Below are 26,431 nucleotides of genomic sequence, written 5' to 3'. Positions count from 1 at the left end.
AACAAACAAAAACAGATGTACTGCCTGTGGTGAATAGTTTGCATAGTGCTATAAATTTCAGACCGCTGCGTCCAGAGCTTAGTGGAGTGTTCATCCGGGGATAACTCGTGGTAACAATAAGCAAACTGTTTGAATGGAATGCAGTTCATTACAGCTGCAATGATAAGATCACTTTTACAAAAAATATGATACTGCAGTATGTTACTCAATGGTAAACGATAAGTGGAGATTTGGTAAAAGAAACAGTGAAGAATGCAAAGCATAAGTCTTTTTAGCCATAATGAGCACATAAATCACTTTTCAAAGTCAGCAAAACACCCTCTCAGCTTCCACTTTGAGTTGTCAGTGATGTTTGCTTCTGCACCACAAAAGAGACTGTTAGTCAGGTATGTAATTACTGACCCCGTGTTTGAGCGCCACCGTACAGAGCTATAACTCTCATCAGACAGAACAGCCGCTCCCTGACCTCAGAGCACTGAGAGATTCCCCATTTTCCTTACATCACACTTCTCTGAGCAAGTGAAATCATTTTAAATTTACTCAGAAATTTCAAATTCAAATATTTCTCATCATTGGACACTGGAGAAATATTATAAGATGGCTCAACGTGATTCAAACCTAATTGTGCATGTTAAAATACCAGTGAATGTGTCTGTTTTGACATATTTATTTTCACCTATTAAAAAATAGTGTTAATTTTGCTTTTTTGTCTAGAAATGATGCTGTCTTTGTCTAAATAAAATAATTGTAAACAAGTAAACATTTCCAGAATTATGGTGTATATTTGGTGTATAATCTTAAAATATTCATATAGTTCCATAATCAGAACCTGTAGATATATTAACTAGATTTAAGATGTTTTTTTTTTACATAATATGGGATATTTTTGCTGTGTGAAAATCATAGAGCATTCTGACAGTCATCCACACTGCCACAAAATCACAGGAGTTTACTCTGTCATACCCTGTCATAAGTTATGGTTAAGGAATTTCTTTCAATTACTGTGTCTGAGAGACAGTGGAACACGCAGCAGCTCCAGTGTGAAGCTGTGTCACAGTAACAGTGTATATTTAGAAATATTTTATGTATAGAGTGAATGAACATGTAATTTAATTGTTAGTCCTTGAATTCCAAACCTTAAAATAAGTTGTGTGGGCCATGTGAGATGAAATAACTATAGCTGCAAAGAACTGTAATGTCTGGGATGTTTTTAAAACACAGCGTAACACGTTGAGCAAAATAAGATCAAGTCAGTGATTCTCAAATCCATTGTGTGTAATATTAAAAAAAATGTTTTTCAAAACAAATTGTCCTTGTTTTAGGAAAACACGGAATCTCCGATTGATAACTGATCATCTTAAAGGATCAATATGTAATTTATTACCACCAAAATGTAGCAAAACTAATGTCTTTAAATCTAAATTTAACATGCAGCTCACATGTATGAAGTGAAATCCTTTGTTAGAATAAACTAGTTGATGTTTCATAGCATGGATCCCCTGGTACATCCATGCAACTAGATGTCAGTATAACAACTTTCAAAGAACGTGTTCTCCGTTTTAGTCTCACCCTCACCTGTGAGTACTGGGTTGTCATGTGGCTAAATATTCTCAAGTATTCTGTTTTGTCCTTTTGTGTAATAGCACTTTCTTCAGTCTCTTCAGTGTCCAGCACTGTCTACGCTCTGTCTCTGTCTACGCTCTGTGTATTTCATTCATGAGTTCCTTTCTAAATGTATTGTTTTGTTTCTGTTAATCATGTTCTGTGATTTATTCTTGTCCCACATTTGGTTTACTGTGTTTTGTTGAATACAACTTACTTTGCATGCAGAGAGTTAATTATATTATCAAATGGGTACTACATATCAATGAAAAAGCAAATTTAGTTTTAGGCCAAAATGGCTTTTAACTTCTTGTATTTAAAGCCAAAAAATGTAAATCTGTAATGAATAAATAAACAAATCAACAGCCAGAGTAGCACAAAAACATCAGGCATATTTTGAAAACGAAAAAGTGTGCACAAACATACATACATACATACACACACACACACATACATATATATATAAAACCCAGGTTGTGGATAATCTGGTCCACATTTTCACTGATGTATGGCCAGGCTTTCTGAGAGGCCTTACTGTGTTCAGGTCACCTCCACAGTTCAGGTCATAATTAAGCCCTCTAGAGAAGGGAGTTCAGCCAGCAGTACTCAACTCCAGACAACAAAATACACTTTACTAGGCCTACTTTTGCAGAGACTGGGGTCGAAAAACTAAAACAAACAACTTTTTTCTTTTTCAGTCCTTTGTGCATTGCAAATGGACCAAGGTCTAGAAATTCCAGACCATTCAGCCTCTCTGTGTGCCCCAGGGATGGGGAGGTTTGAGAAAGAGAGGGAGGGGGAGGGGGAGGGGGGGCAAACACCATGTCTGGACATGTGCCTGTTCCCTTGAACAGAGAGAACAGGAGGAAAGGATAATGAAGTCGACTCCTGTGTGCCTGATCCCTCAAAAGACTGCTCATTCAGCAAAAAAAAGAAGAACAGACCGAGAGATACAGTGATGGAGTGTGTGTTCAGAGAAAGAGAAATAGACAAAGACTGAAACGATTGGTTGATTTGCACGCACGATTGGTTGATTTGATAGTTTTCTAGTTGTTTCCTCTGCGTATTGTTTCCATTAACAGTTTCCAAGCTGTGTTATGTAATCTTTTCATCTTTCTCACCAGGTCCCATTCAATTTGCCCCAAATCACTCTCTCTGCTTAGTATCTGATAAAGTCTACATGAATAATAGTACATTTACTTCCGTGCTGTGATGCATTTATTCACTGTTTAGTTTATAATGTCTGTAATAGGAACAAGACCTCTGAAGAATTAATTACTTCTAAAAGCTTTTTTCACAGAGGATTTTACAGACATTGTTTTTAATAAGATAAATGGATATGGTGAGGATAAGTAAAGTCCTCCTCCAGTCATCGATTACACCTCTAAAAACGTCCAAAGTATTAATTCATTCATTGTCTCTAACCACTTATCCAGTTCAAGGTCGTGGTGGGTCCAGAGCCTACCTGGAATCACTGGTTGCAAGGCATGAACACACCCTGGAGGGGGGGCCAGTCCTTCACAGGGCAACACCCACACACACTCACACCTACAGACACTTTTTGAGTCGCCAATCCACCTGCCAGCGTGTTTTTTGGACCATGGGTGGAAATCTGAGCACCCGGAGGAAACCCACGCAGACACAGGGAGAACACACCAAACTCCTCACAGACAGTCACCTAGAGCAGGACTCAAACTCACAACCTCAGGACCCTGGAGATGTGTGACTGTGACACTACCTGCTGCTCCACCATGCCGTCCCTTACAAATTCTATGTAAATATTATATATATAAGGTTTTTTCTAAGGAAATAAATCCCCTTAAAACCTTAATGCCTTAAAGTGCCTTCACACCTTCGCTTTTATTCAGTACAACATTATTATTAACATTATTTTTATCAAATAGTTTATTAAAATTATATGACAGAAAATCCTATAAGACTTCAGTACAGGAGGTCCTCGGGTTACGTCAGTCCCGAGTTACGATGTTTCGTGGTTACGACACATCTCCCATTTACTGTATAAAGCCTTGTTTCGACTTAAGTGGTTTTGCGTCGTAAACGTCGTAACGCTTCGTGTTTGGTGTGCACGGCCGAAGAATACACGGTTACGCGGCTCGGGACAGAGAAGGATAGGTGTTAGGATAGGATAAGTGCTTACAGTATGTTATTTACGTACAGTATGTACGTATGTTCCGACTTACACCGAAAATCGGTTTACGACGTGACATAGGACCCCCTGTATATATATATTGACTATTTTGAATAGTAAACATTTATTATATTTATGTTGCAGATATCACAACCTCTGCTACCTGTCAACACCACTGTAAAAATGCAAATAAATAGATTCCAATCACCATTTCACACCAAAATACTTAAAATGACTGTTTACAAATTATGTAGAATTAAAAAAATATATATTTCCCCTTTAAATGACATGATATGGTGTATCATACTTAACAAGACTATGGTCATGAAATATAAGGTAAAAAGAGAAATTGTTATAGAATTTGATTTCAATAATGATCCCATTGAAGCAACTTTATGCTACAATATAAGAAATACTTTTTTTTGTCTGTCAGCATAATTTTTCACAGCTTTGAATTTCTAGTTTGTCTTTATGCAGCCAGGGTAGAATTGCATTGCAGTAAACATAGCCTTAGGCTTGTCTCCATAGTCAGATGTTGCTCTTGAGGTTCCATCACGGTTATCCAGATGTGCTCTGTTGGAAAAGACTGTATTGTAAATGGGGAATACAATATTTTTAAAGTGTGTTTTTTGTTAATGTCTCTTCTTCTTCTATTTATCACATAATTTAGCAGTAAAGAAACAAACCTCTAACATTGTTTAGGAAACACAGGAGCCTCGTGTGAAATTCAGATACATGTCCTTGTGTCAACTGGCTGTTTGAAGGCATTAGAAAATTAATTCACACTGATGGCACTGAGTGTCAAACCTTCAGTGCTCTGGGAACTTGGCACATCACATGCCTTATTAAAGAGGGAGTCATGAAGTGCAGAAGCTTTGAAATGAAAGTGTTTCATAATGGACCGAAATCTCTTTAATTGAACGCTTCATGCGCTTCATTTCTGAAACCAAGGGCTGTATGACTGCGAATCATTATTAAAATAAAAATGAATACCAAGATCTTGCATGATGATGCACTATGATTTTTCTGACACTAATCAGTGAAACTAAAATCTTCTTCGTGTTTTATGTCCAGTGTGGCGTTATGTATTTCAAGCTGTAGTTCTTTGATTTTATATTACATTTTTGTTTATTCTGTTCATAATGAGTTTTTGTTATTTATGCCATATTTATGACATATTTCACACTGTGCATGTACAATATGTGTAACTCCTAAGAAAACCACTGCAAACAGAATGATTAGCTCTAAAGCAACTGCACAAAAACCTGAGTTCACCTAATGCCAAGCGTGTACTGGAGGAGTATATTTTACAAAAACAATTAGGTGAGTAAAGAATTTTTAGGGGTATAACCTGCCAGCAAAGGGCTGTGGAGCAGTAGACCTGTATTTTCTGGGTTGATGAAGCAATCTAGTACCAATGAGATGAATTAGAATGTTGTTTGTAATCTAGAACATTTTGTCGCACATTAGTGTCTGACCACAATAAAGTTTGTGGTTGAATGAAACAAAATCCTAACAGGAGTGTTCCAGTATCTGCTGTACACACTTAACAGCACAGTGAGTGATGTTACTTCACCAAAGCAAGACAAACATCCTTTTAATACCTTGATTTTGGAAGAAACATTAGTCCAATTGAGGACTATAAGCTTTTGAAAGTGTAGTGTATAATGGTGATAAAATGAGTGTGCTAAATGTTATTTTGAGCTTAGGTCACTGTGCCATTGCTGAAGATAAACAGCTTTGCTTTCTATTATATGTTAGAGGTGTGTGCTTATGCATATGAGATGGGTTATTGTGAATATGTGTTAGGGTCTTTGAGCCTGACCATGTGTGATTGTGTTATCGGTGGAGCGACTCGTTGGTGCAGAAGGAAATCCAGTCTGCAGAGGACAAAGGGAAGAGCAGCAGAATAATGAGGAGTGGGGAAAGGGTAGCTTAGTCCCGCCGGCATGCGGGATTTCCTGCCTGATGCCTCAGCTCTCATCACTGAAACTCACGGGGTGTGTGGAAGGCTTGTTTTGGTATTGCTCTTCCAGCCAGAAAGTATGTGGGCCATTTTATTTGCATATTATACTCATGCATTACATACAGACTGATATATTTCAAGTGTTTATTTCTTTTAATTTGATGATTATAACTGACAACTAATGAAAACCCCAAATTCAGTATCTCAGAAAATAAGAATAGTACTTAAGACCAATACAAAAAAAACTATTTTTAGAAATGCTGGCCAACTGAAAAGTATGAACATGAAAAGTATGAGCATGTACAGCACTCAATACTTAGTTGGGGCTCCCTTTGCCTGAATTGCTGCAGCAATGCAGCGTGGCATGGAGTCGATCAGTCTATGTCACTGCTCAGGTGTTATGAGAGCCCAGGTTGCTCTGATAATGGCCTTCAGCTCTTCTGCATTGTTGGGTCTGGCGTATTGCATCGTCCTCTTCACAATACTCCATAGATTTCCTATGAGGTTAAGGTCAGGCAAGTTTGCTGGCCAATTAAGAACAGGGATAACATGGTCCTTGAACCAGGCACTGGTAGCTTTGGCATTCTGTGCATGTGCAAAGTCCTGTTGGAAAATGAAATCTGCATCTCCATAAAGTTGGTCAGCAGCAGGAAGCAGGAAGTGCTTTAAAACGTCCTGGTAGATGGCTGCATTGACCTTGGACCTCAGAAAACACAGTGGACCAACACTAGCAGATGACATGGCACCCCAAACCATCACTGACTGTGGAAACTTTACACTGAACCTCAAGCTTTACACTGGGTTCTATGCCTCTCCTCTCTTCCTCCAGATGCTGGGACCTTGATTTCCAAAGGAAATGCTACATTTACTTTCATCAGAGAACATAACTTTGGACCACTCAGCAGCAGTCCTTTTTGGAAGCGAGACACTTCTGACGCTGTCTCTTGTTCAAGAGTGGCTTGACACAAGGAATGCGATGCTGAAACCTATGCCCTTCATACGTCTGTGCGTGGTGGTTCTTGAGGCACTGACTCCAACTGCAGTCCAGTCTTTGTGAATCTCCCCCACATTTTTGAATGGGTTTTGTTTCACAATCTTTTCCAGGGTGTGGTTATCCCTATTGCTTGTACACATTTTACTACCACATCTTTTCCTTCCCGTCACTTCTCTATTAATGGGCTTGGACACAGAGCTCTGTGAACAGCCAGCCTCTTTAGCAATGACCTTTTGTGTCTTGCTCTGCTTGTGTAAAGTGTCAGTGGTCGTCTTTTGGACAACTGTCAAGTCAGCAGTCTTCCCCATGATTGTGTAGCCTGCAGAACTAGACTGAGAGACCATTTAAAGGCCTTTGCTGGCATTTTGAGATAATTAGCTGATTAGAGTGTGGCACCAGGTATCTTTAATGGGGGGGTGTGTCTTGGATTGGATCTAAGGAAACAAACCAAAAGGACAATTCTGTGGTGTATAATCTACCTAATCTACATGTAGTTATTGTCCAAAGAAACGCAGCAGTGGTTGAACACAGCTAAGATCCTTCAAATTATGTGAAAAATTCATGTTGTTTGGACCAATAGAAATGCTCCAAAATTGCTGAAATAATATCTATTTAATTTGACCTCTGTTGGAAATTACGAATGTTTTTTCCTTCTCTTTATTGAGTCACTATTTTGGAGACACATGTTTATCTTTTGATTGCCACGGTCACTATTATGTCCCACTACAATGACATACCTTGGCATATGAACTTTACACTGGTAACTAACTGTATGGTTCACTTCTTCTCAACGAACAATGCACATGACAGTGCTTTTTTACTTTTGAGCCTGTTTGGTGATAGTCATCAAAAAAGAATGTTAGGTCTTAATGTAGTGAGGGATCTGAGGGATGAAATGTCAAGGGCCTTGCCCTTTACCATTCAGAGTTATCACTTGGTTCTGTGAATGATTTGATGATATTATGAGCCAACAAAAGAGAAAAACCTAAAAAGATTTATACTCGCTCATTTTTCTCACTTATTAAGGACTGGCTAGTCTTACAATTCTTATTAATCTTTAACCCCATCTCACTCAATAAATTACTAGGCCTTACTTGGATGCTTATTTTATCCACAAGTAAGATGGCTTCAACTCTTTAAACAACTTTCAAATTTTGCAGACAAAACCAATTAGGAATGTGTGGTAGGACAGGTAAACATCTGCCATTTAATTTAGACATGTGACAAATCAGATTTACAAGTGATTTTATTTGTGAAGTTATTTTTAACTTTCTCAACTTTTTTGTACTGTGGCCATGTGAGTAATTACACATCTCTTTGACCTTGGAAATTTTCTTTATTATACAGTACTTCCATGATTTTGCTTGTACAGAGGTGAAAATGAGAATTGATATGCTAATGTTTGCTGAAAAACTGCACATGTAAGTTGGTGGAGAATATATTACACGGATTCATATGGTTGGTAATGAAAGGTTAAAAAGAAAATGCTTGATGTTTGAGGATCGATAGTTCAGCACTGAGGCTGGTTTGGTTTGTGCAGGTGGCTTGGATATAGTGGATATTGTCAATGGTGGGGTAAGGATATTCAGGATCCACCGTTTCACAAAATAAGCCTCTGTTGTTAGTACCCCATACTTTCGCTAGAAAAAAAGCCTTACATTTTTTTGCATCAAGTGGAGGATTGCTGTTTTCTTCATTGTTGCTATAGCAGCATTTAAACATTTCAGTGTGTTTGGAGTGACTAAACTTGAGTTTGACTCACTCCAGCCCCACCCTATTCTCCAAGTGTGCATGTATTTGGTCACTTGCTTGGTCTCTCTCTCTCTCTCTCTCTCTCTCTCTCTCTCTCTCTCTCTCTCTCTCTCTCTCTGAAAATATGTCCTGCAAATTTATAAGTGAACTGCTAAAAGCTTTTTCTGTCTTGTGATGTGCTCTTGTGTCTATGAAATCTCACTTGTGTGTACATATCTCTACTCTGGAGCCCTAAAAAAAACTATGTAGATAATGATCCCCTGATAGCAATGATTTACTGGTCAATTTACTGGACCCAGGCTGGTCCAGCTCTGTGCAAGCCAAAAGCAGAAAAGCTCCATCTGTGTTTTCAAAGCTTAGGGAGAGGTCAACAAGCAGTGTGAAAAAAGCTCCTCCACTGTTTACAGTGCATATTGTGTCTTCCCCCCTTATCTATGTTTAGCTTTAAAACCATTTACGTTTCCTCTGACAGAACATCACATTATCGATAATACATTAACTAATACATCCAACACGTGGTGTTCAAAATTAACAAGTCAGTCCACTGCTAACATTGGTTTTATGCACTGAGCACTAAATGACCATTGTCCATTATGATTATTAACTCTGTTTTCTCAAATGGCAACTGGCTTAGCCGTAGTGAGAATAGCTCACACCAGAACACTCTTAAGCCAAAGAAGGAGAGAAGCAGTGGATAGAAGCTCATCACTGGGGAGCTGATTACAGAGACTGTAAGCTTTCTGGTATAAAAACTTCTGTCCACTTCTTCTCTCCATACTTTTCTTGCTTTGCTAAGGTTTGATGCAATCACAATAAATCAACGTATACAGTGCCCCTTGTGGCAAAGCAGTGTTTTTGAAATGTATCTGTGTTCTCCTTAATGCTGTTGTGCTCTGATTATATGCAGCGTTTTTTAATGCAGCGTTTTTACAATGCAGCGTTTTTGAAAGATATTTGTGTTCTCCTGAATGCTGTTGTGTTCTGAGCTTTTGTTTGCTTTGTAAATGTTGTTGTGATGTGACTCATGGGGCCACCGTACAAGACAGATCTGAAGCAAATTCATTTTTAAAGCGATATATGTCAACTGAAATCTAAATACGTTTATTATGTTCCTGTTTATGTGAAGTATGTTAAATGTGACTGAGAGTATGAGTGCGTTTACTTTAAGAACGTGGAGCTGAGCTTCAGAATTTACCATACTTCTGATGCTGCTGGTGCTGCTACACAGTCACATCATCAATAAAACCAAGTGACCCAGTTCTGCTGGCAGTAGTCATGCTTCAGATATGAGCGGATATGTTTTGGATCAGTAGCAGTTCCATTTTCTCTACACTTACCTCATCCTGTCATTCTGGTAAAGGTTAACCTTTATGTCACGTGTTGATAAGAGTCCCAAATTTCTCCAGTCTTTCTCATGAACTTGTTAACTTAACTGTGTCCTGGCCTTTCGAGTTTATTTTTTACTTTATAAGCCTTTGTTATCACTGATGATGCTATGTGATCTTATGTGGTGTGTATGTTTTTGTTTTTTATGCAACAATTTGTAGCCCACAGTCCAATTATTTATGAAACACCTGAAACTGATTGAATTAAAGGTATAAAAGTTAGAAACCATCATTTGGTATTTACACCAATAACCTATTTAAATCCACATATTTATATAAAATGACATGATATGGGATGCTCTGAAGTAGCTTATGATCACCTTGCATAATAAAAGTGCTGACTAGAGGGCTGTAAAGCCTGCCAGTATTTGGCTATGGAGCAGTGAAAAGGCATTCTCTGGAGTAATATTTCTGTATCCTATTACCTTTTGGGAAAATAGTTTTTCATGATCCAGAACTAATCAACAATACCTGACCTCGTTAAAGCTATCATGACTGAACCCAGTTAAATCCTCACAGCTATGTTTCATTATATTGTCTTAATAGTTACAGAAAGAATGGAGGCTATTACTGCAACAAAGAGAGACAAACTCCCTGTTAATGTCATTCATTTCAGAGTAAATGTTGGAATGTAACATAACTTTGACAGCACTTTTACTTTATTGCTACATCAATTTAACGTGATAGAGTAGCCAGCTGAGAAATTTTGTGAGTTAAAACAGCAACACAACTCTATACATTCCAGTAAATACTGCAACATTAATAGCAGGATCAGATAAACAATGGAAGAGCAAATCTTGTCCCTGTGCCCCCCCAACCCCCCCTCCCCGGATGGATGTTGCCCCCTCCGTTCTACAAAAGCACATAGCACATCTCTATTGAAACCAGATGAGCCTTTCTCCGGTTCCCATGTGGCATGACATCACTACGCCTGCGCTATTCTTAGTTTCCGCTTCATGGCTCCTCTGCTCTGTGAAACAGTAGAAAATAGCTAATTCATGCCACTGAGCAGTAAGAGTTCAAGGGAAAGTTCCTGGGAGGGCTTTTCATTATTGGAGTTGTATGCCCCTAACTCCCAAGACCACCAACAAAACACACACAGACGCAGATGCCAACAACTGCCAGGAGTTAGGAGGGGTACATTGTTTGTCTTCAGGTTGGGCTGAGGTGAAAGACATAATTATAGTACTGTTGAACTCTACAGTTTCTGCAATTCCACGTCAAGCATGGTGACTGTTTAAAAGGATAGATGTAAAACAAGCTCATTTTTTAATAACAGCATGAAATGGGTCCTTGCAGTGCAGGTTTTGCTTTTGTACTCCAATGATTAATATCTTTTATATTTATGGCAATTGGCAGACATTATGGCATTTGGCAGACAACAAGATCATTTTACAATTCTTATCAAGTTTTCAGCAGTAGATTAATGTTGAATCTTGCCCAAGGGCTCTTATCGGTGTTATCGTATTTGATTTGAGGCTATTTATTGTGTGTTCTCAACTATGAGGATTAGGGAGGTGACTGGAATCGCTGAGGGGTCGAGGGCAGCTTCCAGCATGTCTTTAAGCCCCCCTTGGACTGTTTGGATGATATTTTGTGGACTGTTTGAGGTAGGGGCAATGTTGTTGTGTCTGCGTGTATGTGTGTGGTTGGTGCGCCAGAGGAAGCCCAGGTAGAGACCAATTCACCATCTCCAAGGTGTGCATGATGATGGATAAAGCTCTTCCGGCTCCTGCCACACACTAAACCCAATCTACAGTACTCTTTGTTCCCAATACAGAACATCCTTGAGCAGTAATGGTTGTCTTGACCTTCTTATTTGAAGACGCTACAATATTTAAATTCAGTGAACCCAAAGACAACACTACTGTCTGTTCACATTTACATCTTTAGGGGATCTGCTATGTCTGAAAAGCAGCCATTGTCAGTCCCTGCAGTTTTAGGGGCATGTTGTTATTTTGGAGTGAGAAACTGTAGAAAACAGCTAATTCAGGCCACCAAGCAGCAGTAATTCCAGGAAAAGTTCCTGAAGGGGCTTTCATTACTGGAGGTTAAAAATGTATGCCCCCCTCCCAAGCCCTCCAAAAACACACTCACACACAAGCACAGAAAGAGAGAGACTCCCTCACACACACACGCAGACACTCACTCGTGCACAGAAATACCAGCCACTGAAAGCTGTTACTATAGCAACTATAGTATAGTGTAGAGTACCCTATAGGGACAGAATGTTGAGGTGGTGCTAGTGGCAAAGGCCAATTTGAAACAAAGCTCATATTTGACACTTAATCATGACACTTCTTGGGTGAAACTATTCATCCTGTAACCGCATATCCAATTAAAGGGTCGCGGTGGGTCCGGAGCCTACCTGGAAACTCTGGGTGCAAGCGGGAACACACCCTGGAGGGGGCGCCAGTCCTTCGCAGGGCGACACACACTATGGACATAGTCTCCAATCCATTAACCAACGTGTTTTTGGACCGTGGGAGGAACCGGGAGCATCCGGAGGAAACCCACGCGGACACAGGGAAGACCCTGGAGCTGTGTGACAGTGACAGTACCTGCTGTGCCACCATGCCGCCCTGGGTGAAATTATACACATTGCATAACAGTGATAATGTAACACAGCATCTTATAAATAGTAACATTAATATCACACTCTGGGTCATAGATAATTCAGTTTCATTAAACATGAATATCAAATCAAATAATTAGAATTATCTCACTGTCATTTCTATCATTTTATCCTTTAAAGTGTCAGGGTATATCCTAATGTCAGAATAACATCAGTGTCACCTGACTTTGAGGTCATGTCAGCTTGACATTGAAGTTGACAAAAGCTGTCAGAGTTGACATTTATGACATATACCACCAAGTGTAATTTAAAATGTATTTTCATTATATATATTTTTATATTACATTCTTTCATAAATCTCGATGCAGGTTTATGTGACCCGCTTCTATAAATGTCATCTGGTGTTAAAAACATTGCCTCACAGTAAAGTGATGTCTGATCCTTCCTAACATTTTTTTGTGTCATGCTTAAGCCCTTAAATGGCCAAATCCAGCTGGACAGGCCAAACATCATATCGTCACTGTCCAATGAAAAACATGGATCTCCAAATATAGTAACTTTACAGAAGGATTAAACGTGATTAACTTTCAGTGGAAGTCAATGTAAAAAGATTTTATTTATGTAATTTTTAAGCATTTCTATTGGTCCATTCATCATGTGATATTCCCACAATGTGAAGGACACCTGCTGTGATTCAATGATTGTTTAATTAAAAATAGTCAATAACATGTATTTTGAAATCGAAATATAAAATACAACAATTATATTTTTGCTAATTATATTTTATTCATGTGGAAATGAAATAGATGTTTAAAACAAGTTCTGTGGATCAGGATCACAGTGCACCTCCAGAGTGAATGAACACAATAAGACTTCCAGGTAACAAAAGACCAAGAATAAAGAGCTATGTCTGAGAACAGCGAGGGTTAGTGTAGAGGAGTGAAGTGGTCTGTGTGTGGGTGCGAGTCTGTGAGCAAGAGAGACAGAGAGGTTGAGGGAGAGTGCAAGAAGGAGAGAGAGCGAGAGCGAGGGAGGCGGGAGCTTGTCATTGTGAAACAGTCCTGGCTGGAGTACACGTGTGTGTTGCAGTTGCTCTCTGCAGAGTTGAACAGAGGCCAGCAGTGAGCTGGGAGTGGACAGGAGGGGTAGGACTGAGTAGCATGGAGCTCCAGTCACCCCGAAAGAGCTGAGCAAACAGCCCAGCATTACTCAGCTCGGAAACGGACAGAAAGAGGGACAAAAACAGAAAAGAAGGGAAGAGAAGATCCCCTCCAGAGTGTATTGTATGTAAGTGTGTGTGTGTAGTTACATTTGAATGCATGAAAACTATGCGCTTATTAACCCTTTCCACTGCAGGCTTGCTTTATCATTTTGGATTGTACCTTCCTAGACACATACTGATCAGGTTAACGAACTGTGCTTATCCTGTATTTAATTGGCATCCTCTTATACCATTTTTGAGGATGATATTTAGTTTTAAATGTTGCATGTAAATGTATGTTTATGACTTCTGTTCTGATTGCCATGGATTGCAAGTCACTAAAATTGTTTGTATGGGACTTTTCCCTGGGGCTCTCTTTTATGGGTGTACGGCTCATTCATCTTCAAGGCATTTTCTGCTTGTCTAAATTATACAGCGACAGTTTGCCGACTCTCAGTGAGCGACCACACTCCTCTCTAAAAGAAGCATCCCTCTGCTGATTCTAAGACAGGAAGAGTGAGAGAATTTTGCCACTGGCACTAGGCTGTTGAAAAAAACAAGGAGCTGGCAGGGGAGTCTGACTGCTGGAATATTTCTCCAGTGTATTTCTGACAGTGCAAAGAAGAGAGGAAGTTTTGAATTCTGAGCTTGTGCAAGTGTGTGCTTATTTTTATCACCTCCCCCTTTTTTCTTTTTTTTCCTCTCATTTCTCAAGCTCTGACATTAGGAGTTTGAGTAGGAAGTGTGTAGCACCTCAATACTGACAAGGTATGTGTTTAGCTGGAGCTTCTGCGGGTGAAAGCAAGCAGTTAAAGCATGTGATGAATGCTGATAGCTCACCCCCATTAACATCCTTTTCTTGACTCTGGAGAAAACTGATGATCTGGGGAACACGTGCTTCAGGACTTTTGACCTTGATGCTATTGCTTTTTCAGCTCTAAGATAAGGGCTGCTGCATTGCCATTCCGTCTCATTTATTTTTCATTTTTTTAATATGAATACTTATTTATGTTCCCCAGGACTCTGCAGTGCAATCTGCTAGGGCGTCTGCTAGGCTGCTAGCCTGAAGATGTCCAGAAGTAACTCCATGGGGGACTTGGTGCCCAGGGACATCACTGAGGTCCTGGCCCTGCAGGGTAAGGTCAACAAGGGCAAGAAGAAGCGAGGCTCATCCCTGGGACGGGCGATCAGCTGGTTTAAGGGCAGCAAGCAAAAAGGGAGTGTTAGTAATGGTCAAAGTCGGTCATCGAGTCTGGCAGGACATAATGGAGAATGTGCTACCATCCGACAGGGTCACGCCAACCATGATTCCTCCAAAGGTAAATAAACCCACTAGTGCTTTTGTATCTGTATTAGTATCATTGAAGCTCATCCCGCTGGCTCTTCAGTGAGCTGTTGAATTTTTCTTCTGTTCCCAGATGCCAGTCTGTCTGGAAATCTCTAATCTGGAATTTTTCTTTTATTATGTGCCTGGTTATCATCGGGTCATCTTAGCATTATCAAGCAGGATTATGCTGCTGTTGTAGAAACTTGTCTTCTCTGGAATGGCTAATCTGCTTAGTTGTGCATTTGCTTTTGGCTGTTTTTCCTTGTTCCTTTTTCGCTCACTCATGAACTCCAGCACTTGTGTCACATTGAATAAACCAGGACCCACAATGAAGAGAACTTTAGAACGGTATGTCTGGGCAGCTATTGAATTGGCATGAGCTACATCTGGAAGGAGTGTTGATAATGTTTAGGCTAGATGCTATGTATTGGAATAAGTAATAATGGCTTTGTGGTCTATATCTGGTTTTACAAGACTCATTCAGTCTGCCTCACAGCATTAATCTTTATTTTTTATGTTGTGACGTATGACAAGCGAGGAAAAAGAAAATATATCACAGCAGTCTGGAAAAAAATCTTTTACTGGGCATTTTACAAATCAGCATCTACATTGGGTTAGCTATGAATGGACCAAAGAAATTATACAAAGTCATTTTAAAAAATGAAATATCTTGTATTATCTTACAAAATATCCCAATTTAAAGTTACCACTTCGGAGATGTAAGCTTTTCTGTGACACTGACAATGTGAAGAACTGATGTGTTCACATGCATCAATCTCTCAATCTTCTTACCTCACGTCAGTCTTTAAAATGTATTGTTATGGGAGATGCAAGGCATCTATTTCAACCATAGAGTCATTCCACCTGATTCATTCTTTAAAACCTGCTGGGTAACCTGAGGCCGGTGATCCAACTGGAAGAGCAGAAAACTTTGTAAAGACATTTTTACATGACAGAAACATGCTCAATAGCATGGCTGTACCGTTTCTATCTTAGACTTGCAAATATGCAGTTTTGAGTCGTAGATCTTCAGAGCTATGTAGGCTTTGGGTTCTTTTATAAAGAATCGTGGTCCTTTGCTTTTTTTTTTTTTTTTTTCAGAATGTAAACTTTGATCCAGAGGCATGCAGGAGAGAGCAGGCCAGACAGTGGACAGGGCTGTGTGACGGAGGAGGGAGATTAGAGACACAATGCTGTATTGAGCTGGGGAGATGACAGAGAGCGGATTCTTTATTAAATGCTTTTTTAATTAGAACACTCCCTCCTGCACATTCTCACAGTCTCTGCAACTGCACTCCTTTACTGCAGAATTACAGGGAGCTAGAATTACAAATATACAGTGAGCCAATTCAACAATTCATTACTGCTTATTACTCTTTATTATGTAGCCCATTGCATGTTATTATACACTTTTATGTAATGACATGATTATGGTGAAAGGTCTCTGGGGTTGTGTGCTTTTTGACACGGTCCTATCCACCAACAAACAAACAACATATCTCTCCATTTTTCTCTGCACCATTAAACCAGAAGATACCCCTTGCATGGTGTAGAACATCTGTAAAGAATGGACAAATAGAAATGGTCCAATATTAGAAAAAACACTCTTTATATTTACTTAGTGCAAAGTTGCCATAATGGAGACAGCTGGGATTTTTTGGACAATAATGTCATATTCTCTGGAGTGCAAATAAAGAATTGTGTAAGAATTGTGTAAAATGCACAGCTGCAGAATATGCAGAAGGTTTACCGATTGATTGGACAGTTTTCGAAAGCTTATTTGTGAGCAGACACACTTTGTTAAGGCCCCTCATCGCTGCCCTGTTTCAGGCGGATATAAGCACATCTCTGGATTAGGGGTCGATAGTGCATCACTAAAGCATTGCGTCACCCTTGTTTGGTTGTTCTTTGCCTCTGTCCACCCCCTCCCTCCCTCCCCCTAAGGGGATCTGTCCGGTCCAAAAGCTTTTTCAATGGTGAGATCACTTGTGTATGGGAATCCTTTAGTCTCTGTCCAGGATAGAACATCATAAATATAGGTCCATAAATGTCCACACCCACAGATACAGTATAACTGATCCAGAGACAAGGACTCTAAGAAAGGATGTTGAAGTCAAGTCCACTTTAACTGTACTGCAAGCATCTGTACGTGGGAGCAAATTCCTCATTAAATAATAAAGCACCCAAAATGAAAGAGATATGTATGTCACTTTTTGCTAAAGTTCTGCATAATTACATTTAAAAAGTAAAAAAATGGGTGGCATGGTGGTGCAGCAGGTAGTGTCGCAGGGACCTGGAGGTTGTGGGTTCGATTCACGCTCTGGGTGACTGTGAGAAGTTGGTGTGTTCTCCCTGTGTTCGCGTGGGTTTCCTTCCACAGTCCAAAAACACAAGTTGGTAGGTGGATTGGCGACTCAAAAAGTGTGTGTGTCTGTGTTGCCCTGTGAAGGACTGGCACCCCCTCCAGGGTGTATTCCCCGCCTTGCGCCCAATGATTCCAGGTAGGCTCTGGACCCACCGCGACCCTGAACTGGATAAGCGCTTACAGATAATGAATGAATGAAAAAAAGTTGTAAAAAATCATTTTGTACTTTCCATTATTACAAATACGTTATATCTTTATGAAATTCTGTACATCTAGGTGCTGAAAGAATGTGTGCAAAGCTGATGCTCTGGCAAGCAAATCTTTGTTAACACACTGGCAACCAGCAAAGATTTGTTATCAAACGTGAGATGGAAATGTCAATTGCAGTCAAACAGAGGGATTAGCTCAGTGCTGTTAATGGCTATTGTCACCGTCCAGTGTAATGTCCATTTGTTATCAGCTCTGAGGACGTCACTGCAGAGAAGTAATCTGTGGGCAAAAGCAGGAGGAGAGGTGAAACGTGACCTCTCAGTAATTACACAGGAACAGCTTAATGTTTAATGATGTCTCTAGATAATGACATACACCCATGCCACACGTCAGAGAATTAAACATGTGACTGTGGAGATGAAAGACCTTGGTGAGACAGGCAAAGCTGTGTCTCAATATTATTACAAAATATCAGAGTTAATGCAACAAAGTACACTATGGAGATACAATGTTAAGGTTTTTGACAAGTGTTGCAACATGTTGGCGTACAGACCATAGACAACTGGAGGTGCTGGACATATTAATAAAATTCAGTATAAGAGCATTTCACAGGCACCTCAGTATCATATAATAAAGGTAATGAAAATCTGCTTGTTGAGTCCTGGTACTCTATTCTAAATGAATGTACTATAATTCTCACATATCATGGTTTGAGTGGACTTTCGTTTTTCACTGCTTTCACAGAAGAAATGTGTGCCCTTAATCTATCAGTAGTAAACCACCCACTGTTAAAACACTAAGACTATTTCAGTGTTATTGTGCAACACTCACAGAGGTACTCCAGAATAGAATCACACAGTATATATCACCTGCTCAGCATTACTTTGAAGAACTATGATTCAGAGCCTAAAAATTCCACTCCTGCAGCTGTTCATCTTCCAACTCCAGATTATTTTCATTAAAAGGTCAATTTCTTGGAAAAACATTTCACTTTCTTGAAATAAAATAGTTAGATGTAGCATTTACACACAAATAAATATAAACACCACCAGAAAATATTAGGAATGAGCTGCTGTGACAGTCATATGATGAAGATGAGAGAGAAGCATAGCTCACGGAGATAATGTGAAAACCTTTTAATAATTTTGCACTCTTTGTTTTTACTGGACTTGTGCTGGAGGCAGGATTTTGTTAATGGTCGGCTCAGTGGTGGGAGCTTCTGTATTTTCTTTTGTATCCTTTGTTGTGCCGGTTCAAATCAGCCTGATCATCTCATGTGTCTCAGTGTGTGAGGTTCTTGTTATGCAATCCTAGGTAATGAATATACCTGGTGACATACACAAGGATGAGCCATAACATTATGACCACCTCTTTTTTTCTGTGCTCACTCTCCACTCTACTGACCACACAAGAGCACTTTGCAGTTCTAGAACTACAGACTGGAGTATGCATGTTGCTCTGCATACTTGGTTTGCACAGGACCACCACTGAGAAGGTATTAAGTATCATGGCTGCAGTGACACTGACGTGGTGGTTGTGGTGGTGTTAGTGTGTGTAGAACTGGTATAGTGGATCAGACACACCAGTGCTGCTGGAGATTTCAAATACTGTGTCCACTCACTATCCATTCGGCTAAACACATCTACCTTGTAGATCCACATTGTAGATGTAAGGTCAGAGACAGTAGCTCATCTATGTTGCATGTTTGTGTTGTTCATCCTCTAGTCCTTCATCAGTGGACCCAGGATGCCACCCACAGGATGCAGTGACAGTGAGGGGTTTAAAAACTCCAGCTGCACTGCTGTGTCTGATCCATTCATAGCACTGCAACAAACACTAACACACCACCACCATGTCATTGTCATTGCAGTGCTGAGAATGATATTCCATACAAAGAATACTTGATCTTGGTGGTCCTGTGGGGGTCCTGACCACTGAAAACACATGGTGAAAGAGGCAAACAATTATGTAGAGCCATAGATTTTCTGAAATTGTAGAATTACAAAGTGCTCCTTATGGTCAAAGGAGCTGAGAAAATCCACAGTGAGGTGGTCATAATATAGTGGCTGATCGGTGTATGGTACACTTGTACCATTTACTTTACATAAACACTTTATAAACACTTTGCTCTTTCTCTCTCTCTCTCTCTCTCTCTCTCTCTCTCTCTCTCTCTCTCTCTCTCTCTCTCTCTCTCTCTGCTTGGGAAATGAATTTGACTGATACTGATGGCAACTGAAATTATTCTTATTACATAAGAAGCCATTAAGCTTTCTTGTTACTATAAAGCCTTCATGGAAAATCTAGCACACGTCTTCTAATGTAAGAACTGGTAGTAAATTCTTTTATAGTTAGATTTTATGTGGCCTAAAATCACCTTTTGAGTGCTGATATACAATTTTGTGGCATTTCATGTAGGTTTAATTGGAGCTGTGATGTTAGTCCACTGAGACAGAGGAGTAAACTGTGCAAATGAACTAAGATTGAGTTCAGAACTCCAGGGTGTAATCAGTGTGATATGGAACATGTATTAAAGCAGGAGGACAAGGTCACCATCACAGCCAAAGTTCTGTGACCTCCGACATGTGCATGGAGGTTACACCCAAAACTATACCACACACAACAAGAGCAGCATACATCCCCATAGACAAAATAAACTCTCTTCCTGTTGTCATAGCAGCCAACCCCTAACTTCAAAACCTTCCTCCATCACATGCTCTTTATCTCTTTTTTTATTTTCCTTTTTAGAAATGTTATCCCACTCTGCTGCTGGCTTTAGTCGTTTTAAACACAGTGTCAGTTTATGAAATGGGATCAGAGCCAGAGAACTCAACATTGGGTATATACAAAAATGTGCAACAGCCTCTAACTCCCATAAAAAATGCAGGAAATGTGTTTGTACCTGTAAAAATATCTCATTAAAACTAATGTGATTTGTTTTTAAATAAACAATGACTTTAATATGGACTTTGTTCATTTTTTGTAATACAACAGTTCCTTAGCGAGTTAGTAACTAAAACCCTGAACTAATAAAGTAGTTTGTCCATATATAGTTACTATACAATATCATGATTTGTCTTTTCATAGTTACAAAGTATTGTTAAAATACTAAAGATGTCATCCAAAACATCAAATCACAAAAATCATAACCATTTCATATCTTTGACTGTATGAACATATGCTGTCTATATTTCATTCTCACTCACTCACTCCTTCCCTTAGTCACTCACTTTTTCCTTTTCTTTTGGACCTTTCCTGTTCATTGCCTTTCTGCTCCTAAAATTGTCCATGACTCATCATATGATTTTAAGCTTGATCTCTTGGTACCTGCCCTGATCACAGCTCAGACTCAAGAATGTGAGGAATGAAGACAAACCACAAAGAGCTCACACACAACCTCAAAGCCAGTGAGCACCCAAGAATCTTACTTTATACTTCCTGAGTCTCAAGAGGAGCCTAAACACTGGTGTACAAGTATATCACAGCAAGCATTACAGCAAGATCAACTGAGAAACAAACAAGAGTCTGTGAGAGAGGCATGCAGAGGGCAGACTAGTAGGTTGGCACCAGGTGAGTTCTCTGTGTGCCTGCCAGTCTCTGGACCTGCTGGAATGCAGCAGGACAGAATTTAACACTGTGCCAACTCTCTTCGATTTGCATTCCTACACAGAGGATTTCTAGCACATTTAGCACACCAGCGGTTTTCTGGGCAAGCAGAACATTCCGTTTATAAAAGGTCCTTGGAGGATTTCTGCCCGCTTTTGTATTTCCATGTAACAGACTAAAACTCTGCTGGACATTATGAGACACTTAAAGTAATGCAGCGCCTTATATAGAGCTGCCCATTTTTACCCAAGTAAACCACTAGAGGGCAGTATAAAGTCAGGCCAATGTTTTAGCACAGAGTGTGTACCGTGACGTTGTTAACAGCTAATGCTCTTTGAGACACAGAACTAATCACTGAATATCAGTACAAACCTCACAAATGCTGTTGTGGTGTCTGAATGGCATGCAGACAAGCCATTACATAATGGACCATCATCTAAAGCATTGTTTTTAATTGCTGTAGTGGGAAAAAGGGAAAAGCATAGGCTATATTTCCTGTCAAACATTTGTATGAGAAGATGAACCCACTGACATTCAAGGCTGCGTAAAGTAGGGCTGTGAAACAGACATAGCTGGCAGCTATTTTCATTTATTTTTAGCCAGCAGGCTAATGCCTACTTGATTTGGATGCAGGAAATGTGCTAAGTAATACCATGCAGCCCTTAGGGCATTACAGTATATATTTGTCGTGCAGAAACTTTTTTTAGATCATGAGCCAGCTAAAATACCTCTGCTCACCTCAGCATGTTTTCTCAGCAGTACAGAAATCAACGTGACTGACTAAACTCATCAGACAATTGCAGTCCCAGTTAGCATGTGGAGATCAGCCAAGTCTGACTAATATATATCACTGGCAAACAGCATGTGACTTGAAAGTATCAATATAAACACATGTTTATTTGGCCCCATGGCTTAAAAAGAGCATGGACCACTTTTTGTTAGATATGTGGTAGATTTGACACTGGAAATCTGCATGTGAGCCAAAAGTTTCCTGCAAATAATACCACAACACACTTTTGGTAGGTGTCAGACTTACTGTTGTATGCCGTTTCCCATAACCGCTCCTGGTGCAGTTCTGAGAGATTATCTGTATGTGTCCCAAATTTGGTGTAAATGTGGGGTGACTGTGGTCCTTATCTGGAAACTAGGAATGGATCACCCAAGTCCTGTTAATCCATGAGCCACAATCTAGTGTAGGCCAGACGCGGCTAGAAAACATTTTCAGTATGTGTTGGAACAGTTACATAGATACATTTGAAAGAATTTTCTGGAACTCGAGACATGAACAGCAATGTAGCCAACAGTAATTTTAGTGGGGTTGAAATTAGCTTGAAATAATGTCCTTTGAAAGATACCATGTTTTGGGATTGACTATCTATCTATCTATCTATCTATCTATCTATCTATCTATCTATCTATCTATCTATCTATCTATCTATAAAACACTGTAACTCATAACTCATTTAAGCCATATTTTATTGTTATGTGAGAGCCAAATCTCTAAACTGCTGATGAGATCTTGATTAAGTGTACCTAAAGATGGTGTGCTTAAGCCTGGTGTTAGTGAGAGGTATTACCTGTACTGCCAAAGTGCAGACACAGTGACTTGGGATAAATCACAGCTCATATTACAGCTCTTCTGGAGGTCACTCTGACCTGAACTTGAGGCAGACTGAGGTCTGGAAATTGATGGAAGTCAGAGTGCACTTGCTTTGGTTATGACTTCTATCAAGTGACTGTTTCACCTGGTGCAGGGAGTTTGTTTTTATATTGTCACTGTTAATGAGAAAACCTCAAACATCTGCCCTTAATATTATGTGAAAATTTTGCAATATATGGGCCATTGGCATTTTTAAAAATAAACATTTTATTTAAAATAACTGTTGCTGTCTATAGACAAATCCTGTAGCTCCAAAACAGTAACTTTAAAGAAGGAAAAAACTTCTAAACTTTCAACGGATGTCAATAAAAATACATTATATTCCATAATAATAATAATAATAATAATAATGTACAATGTTAATAATAAAACATTGTAAATTAAAAATCAATAAAAATGAAGATACAGATTTTTCTTTGGACAGTGACAATAAGTTGCATTAGTACTATAATTAAAATCACTTTACTTATATCTTCCAGTATATTAGTTTTAAAGAAATATTAACAGCAAACTCCTGTTTAATTTTAAGGTATTGAAAGGTCATGTGCAATCAATTTCATATAAAACTGTCATATCTGTGCCTGTTCTCTTGTTCATGTCCTTCATCATGTTGTAATCACATGCTCAGTTCAGTTTTCCCTGCCATGTGCCTTAGTTTCTAACCACACCCCACACCTGTGAGCCCTGAGAGTTCCCAGGTGTTTCCTATCATGTTAACCTATGTAAGCCCTCTGCTGTCAGTGTTTGAGTGTTTGTATTCCTGCACTGTGTTAGCATTACTTTTCCTTATTAAATGAAGCTCTTCTCTGCAAATGCTTCCACCTTCACATCTCCATCAGACCCTGCTGGATAAACACACATGTCAATGAATGAATATGGACACTTTAGGGATGTAAGGGTGGTTTGTCTTGGGATTTTAATATCTTGATCAGTAAATGCTAACCATTTGATTTTGTGAGAAAGACACTTGTAGTTTGACAGTGTCCTCAAGGCTAAGAGAGACAGACAAAACACAATTTTGAAAATGTCCAAACAGCTTATCATTGAGTCGCCTTCTTAATAGTGGTTACTCTGGCATTGCTGACACAGGCTAAAAAATAGTTTTATAGATGCTTACATTAAAACAATCCCTGATAATTTCTATACATCATGTTTATGTTGGCACAGTTACTTCATTGTCATTAGCATTGTTTCTGTGAAGTATGTAAAGGATTCATCTGGCAAGGACTTAGCCAATGACAACAAAATATTAGATTACCTGACCACAGAGGAATAAACAGAGAGAAGAAGAGAGAGAAATGCCCTGAAAGTAAGAGTGGAGAAAGGGTTAGAAATTGAAAGAACTGTAACTGAGATGGACACACAAAGACAATAAAGTAAAGGAGTTCCAGATGAAGCATTGCAGCAAACAGAATGAGTGGATAAAAACAGAGCTTGGGCGGGTCTTTGGGCCAACAGGAACAGCAGTGGAATAAAAACAATGTTGATCGTGAGCCCAGAGTTTCATCACAGCAAGAAATAATACAAGGCTTTTGTGCTTCATACCACTGAGTATGAGGGCTCTGTCGTGGGCTCAGATGTGTAGATAACAGAGCTCTCAGATATTAAGGCAATGTACTTTGTGCTGTTAGATAAAGTAGACTTTGTTATGACACACTGGGATTCATTTCAGGAAGACAGCGGAGATACGATCAGGCTCGGGTTTGATTTAAAGGAGCAAGCCATTATTTTCTCCAATGGTACTTTTTCACATTATGGAACCAACATTGCACCTAGTGACCTGGATGTGTCAGAGATTCTGTACTAAATCTATTTTAACATGGCTGCCCTCATGTGGGAGAACCACTCTATGGAGCAAAAATTGGTTGCATTAAGAACTCATTGCTCCTTTAAAGGAACACTGCAATATTTCTACTTTAATTTTACAGATTTAGGTTTTATTGCCTTATATTTTTTATCTTTTATCGTGAAAAGTCTCTGTTGTTGCTACTCTGGGCTCAGCACTGCAGAAACTGCACTAGGTCATTTTGAAAGAGGGTAAGAAACCCACATGTGTGTCCCACTCCCCCTTTGATTTCAAGACTGTAAAAGTAAATTACATTTTGCAACTGTACCAAACTGGAGCAAAAATACCAAATCTTACCTACTGTTCCTTTAAAGCCCTCCATATTACAGGTCAGTCATTTGGAAGCTGCAGTTTTAAAGTAAAAATATTACCTAGTGTTGCTTTAAGGCAAGAAGTTTGTGTCTACAACAGAGTGAAGGACACAAAGTGGTCCTAGAGCATGTGTGAACGATCTGATCTTCCACTGAATGCTGATCCCAGCTAAACTGCAGACATTAAGGAAGCGTGCTTGTGTGTGTGAGCGTGTATTTGTGTGTGTCTGTGATAGGGGAAGGTAGAGCCTCTAGAAGCAGCACTCGCTCTTTCTACACACTCCTAGTGGCTGGAGTGAACGGTGACTGATCATCGCTGGAAACAGAATGTGTTCTGAATGAGAGAGAGAATGAGAGAGAGGGAGAGAGGGAGGGAGGGAGGGAAGGAGGTGTTTGCACACACCCAACACAAAAACACAAGCTGGGTGACCAGCGAGAAGCAGGACATCTCTGTCCTGTACTGGCAGCTGGAGGACAGCCCTGAGAAAGAAGACGTAGGAGCTATTAGGGCAGGGACGACAGAGGCAGGCATATGTTCTTGTGTTCTCTGCTCATTTAGAGCTGGTGAGAAGCAGGAGTAATGTCATGGGGAACTCCATCAGCAAGAAGAAGGCAAAAGCCAGCCCTAGTAAGGTCAAGGCTTTCTGGAATTTTGGACGTGTAGACAAGTTCAAAGCAGGTAGGAGGAAATTTCTCTAGAGATGTGGCATCTATATTTGACAGCTTTTAGGGTTTTTTGGGGGGGATTTGTACATTATTTCTTTTTATAAAAAATATGTTTGATACATACACACATTTTTAGAGTTTTAAAATTTACCATTTGTTCTTCACAACATACAGTTTATATATGGAATGTAAGCCTTTTTTGTATTCACTGTTTTTGTGATGTCACAACATATATATTAGGTGCACAAATACGTTTTAAAATGCGTTTGTGTGGTGTATAATTAAAAATTAATATATTCTCCCTCTTTTTTATAGTTGCATAATAATGACTATTGTTATTTTATTTATTTATTTTTATTAATAAATTACATTCACATGTACTTTTGTATACAATATTATCTCCAAGAGACGAATAAATTGATGCACATGCTTTTGCAGTGCTTTTTCCTTGATGGAACTTATAGTGAATGCAGTGACAAATAAATACTTCTGACTTGCCACTTTAATCTACTTCATTTTTAGGTTATTTTTTGTTGAAAAAAAAGACAATGGTAATTTTTAAAACTATGCAGCAGTTACCCTCAAAAGACTAAAGAGTGGGAGAATGATTGAATTTTGAATTCGAATTATTTGTTACTCAAAAAAGGCTTTAAAATTTATTACATACGTTTATGTATTCTGTCTAAAAGTATAGCCCCAGCCATTCACGCTTAATGTTTCAGGTGTATTTCAGAATTAACTACTTTTTTGAATCAGGCACAATACAGAGTAGCCAATCAGGGCACATGTCATTTACATATATGAATTTTAAAAGTATAA

General features: G+C 39.2%; 1 protein-coding gene across 4 annotated transcripts in view; it reads left to right on the top strand.

Annotated features, from left to right (window-relative positions):
• Positions 1-26,431, top strand: part of nhsl3 (NHS like 3) — a 65,884-nt gene that overhangs the window by 6,586 nt on the left and 32,867 nt on the right. The window contains exons 1-2 of one of the 4 annotated variants that reach the window (XM_066675692.1): positions 13,601-13,710; positions 14,644-14,943. In XM_066675692.1, coding sequence (XP_066531789.1) covers positions 14,694-14,943 — 250 coding nt within the window. In that variant the 5' untranslated portion in view covers positions 13,601-13,710; positions 14,644-14,693. Of the gene's footprint in view, positions 1-13,600; positions 13,711-14,643; positions 14,944-25,452; positions 25,626-26,431 lie in introns of those variants that run through there. The other 3 variants (XM_066675694.1, XM_066675695.1, XM_066675696.1) reach the window with 3 other exon arrangements.

The sequence above is a fragment of the Hoplias malabaricus genome, chromosome 6 (genome assembly GCF_029633855.1).
Source record: "Hoplias malabaricus isolate fHopMal1 chromosome 6, fHopMal1.hap1, whole genome shotgun sequence".
NCBI lineage: Eukaryota > Metazoa > Chordata > Actinopteri > Characiformes > Erythrinidae > Hoplias > Hoplias malabaricus.
This window is presented reverse-complemented; position numbering and strand designations above follow the sequence as displayed.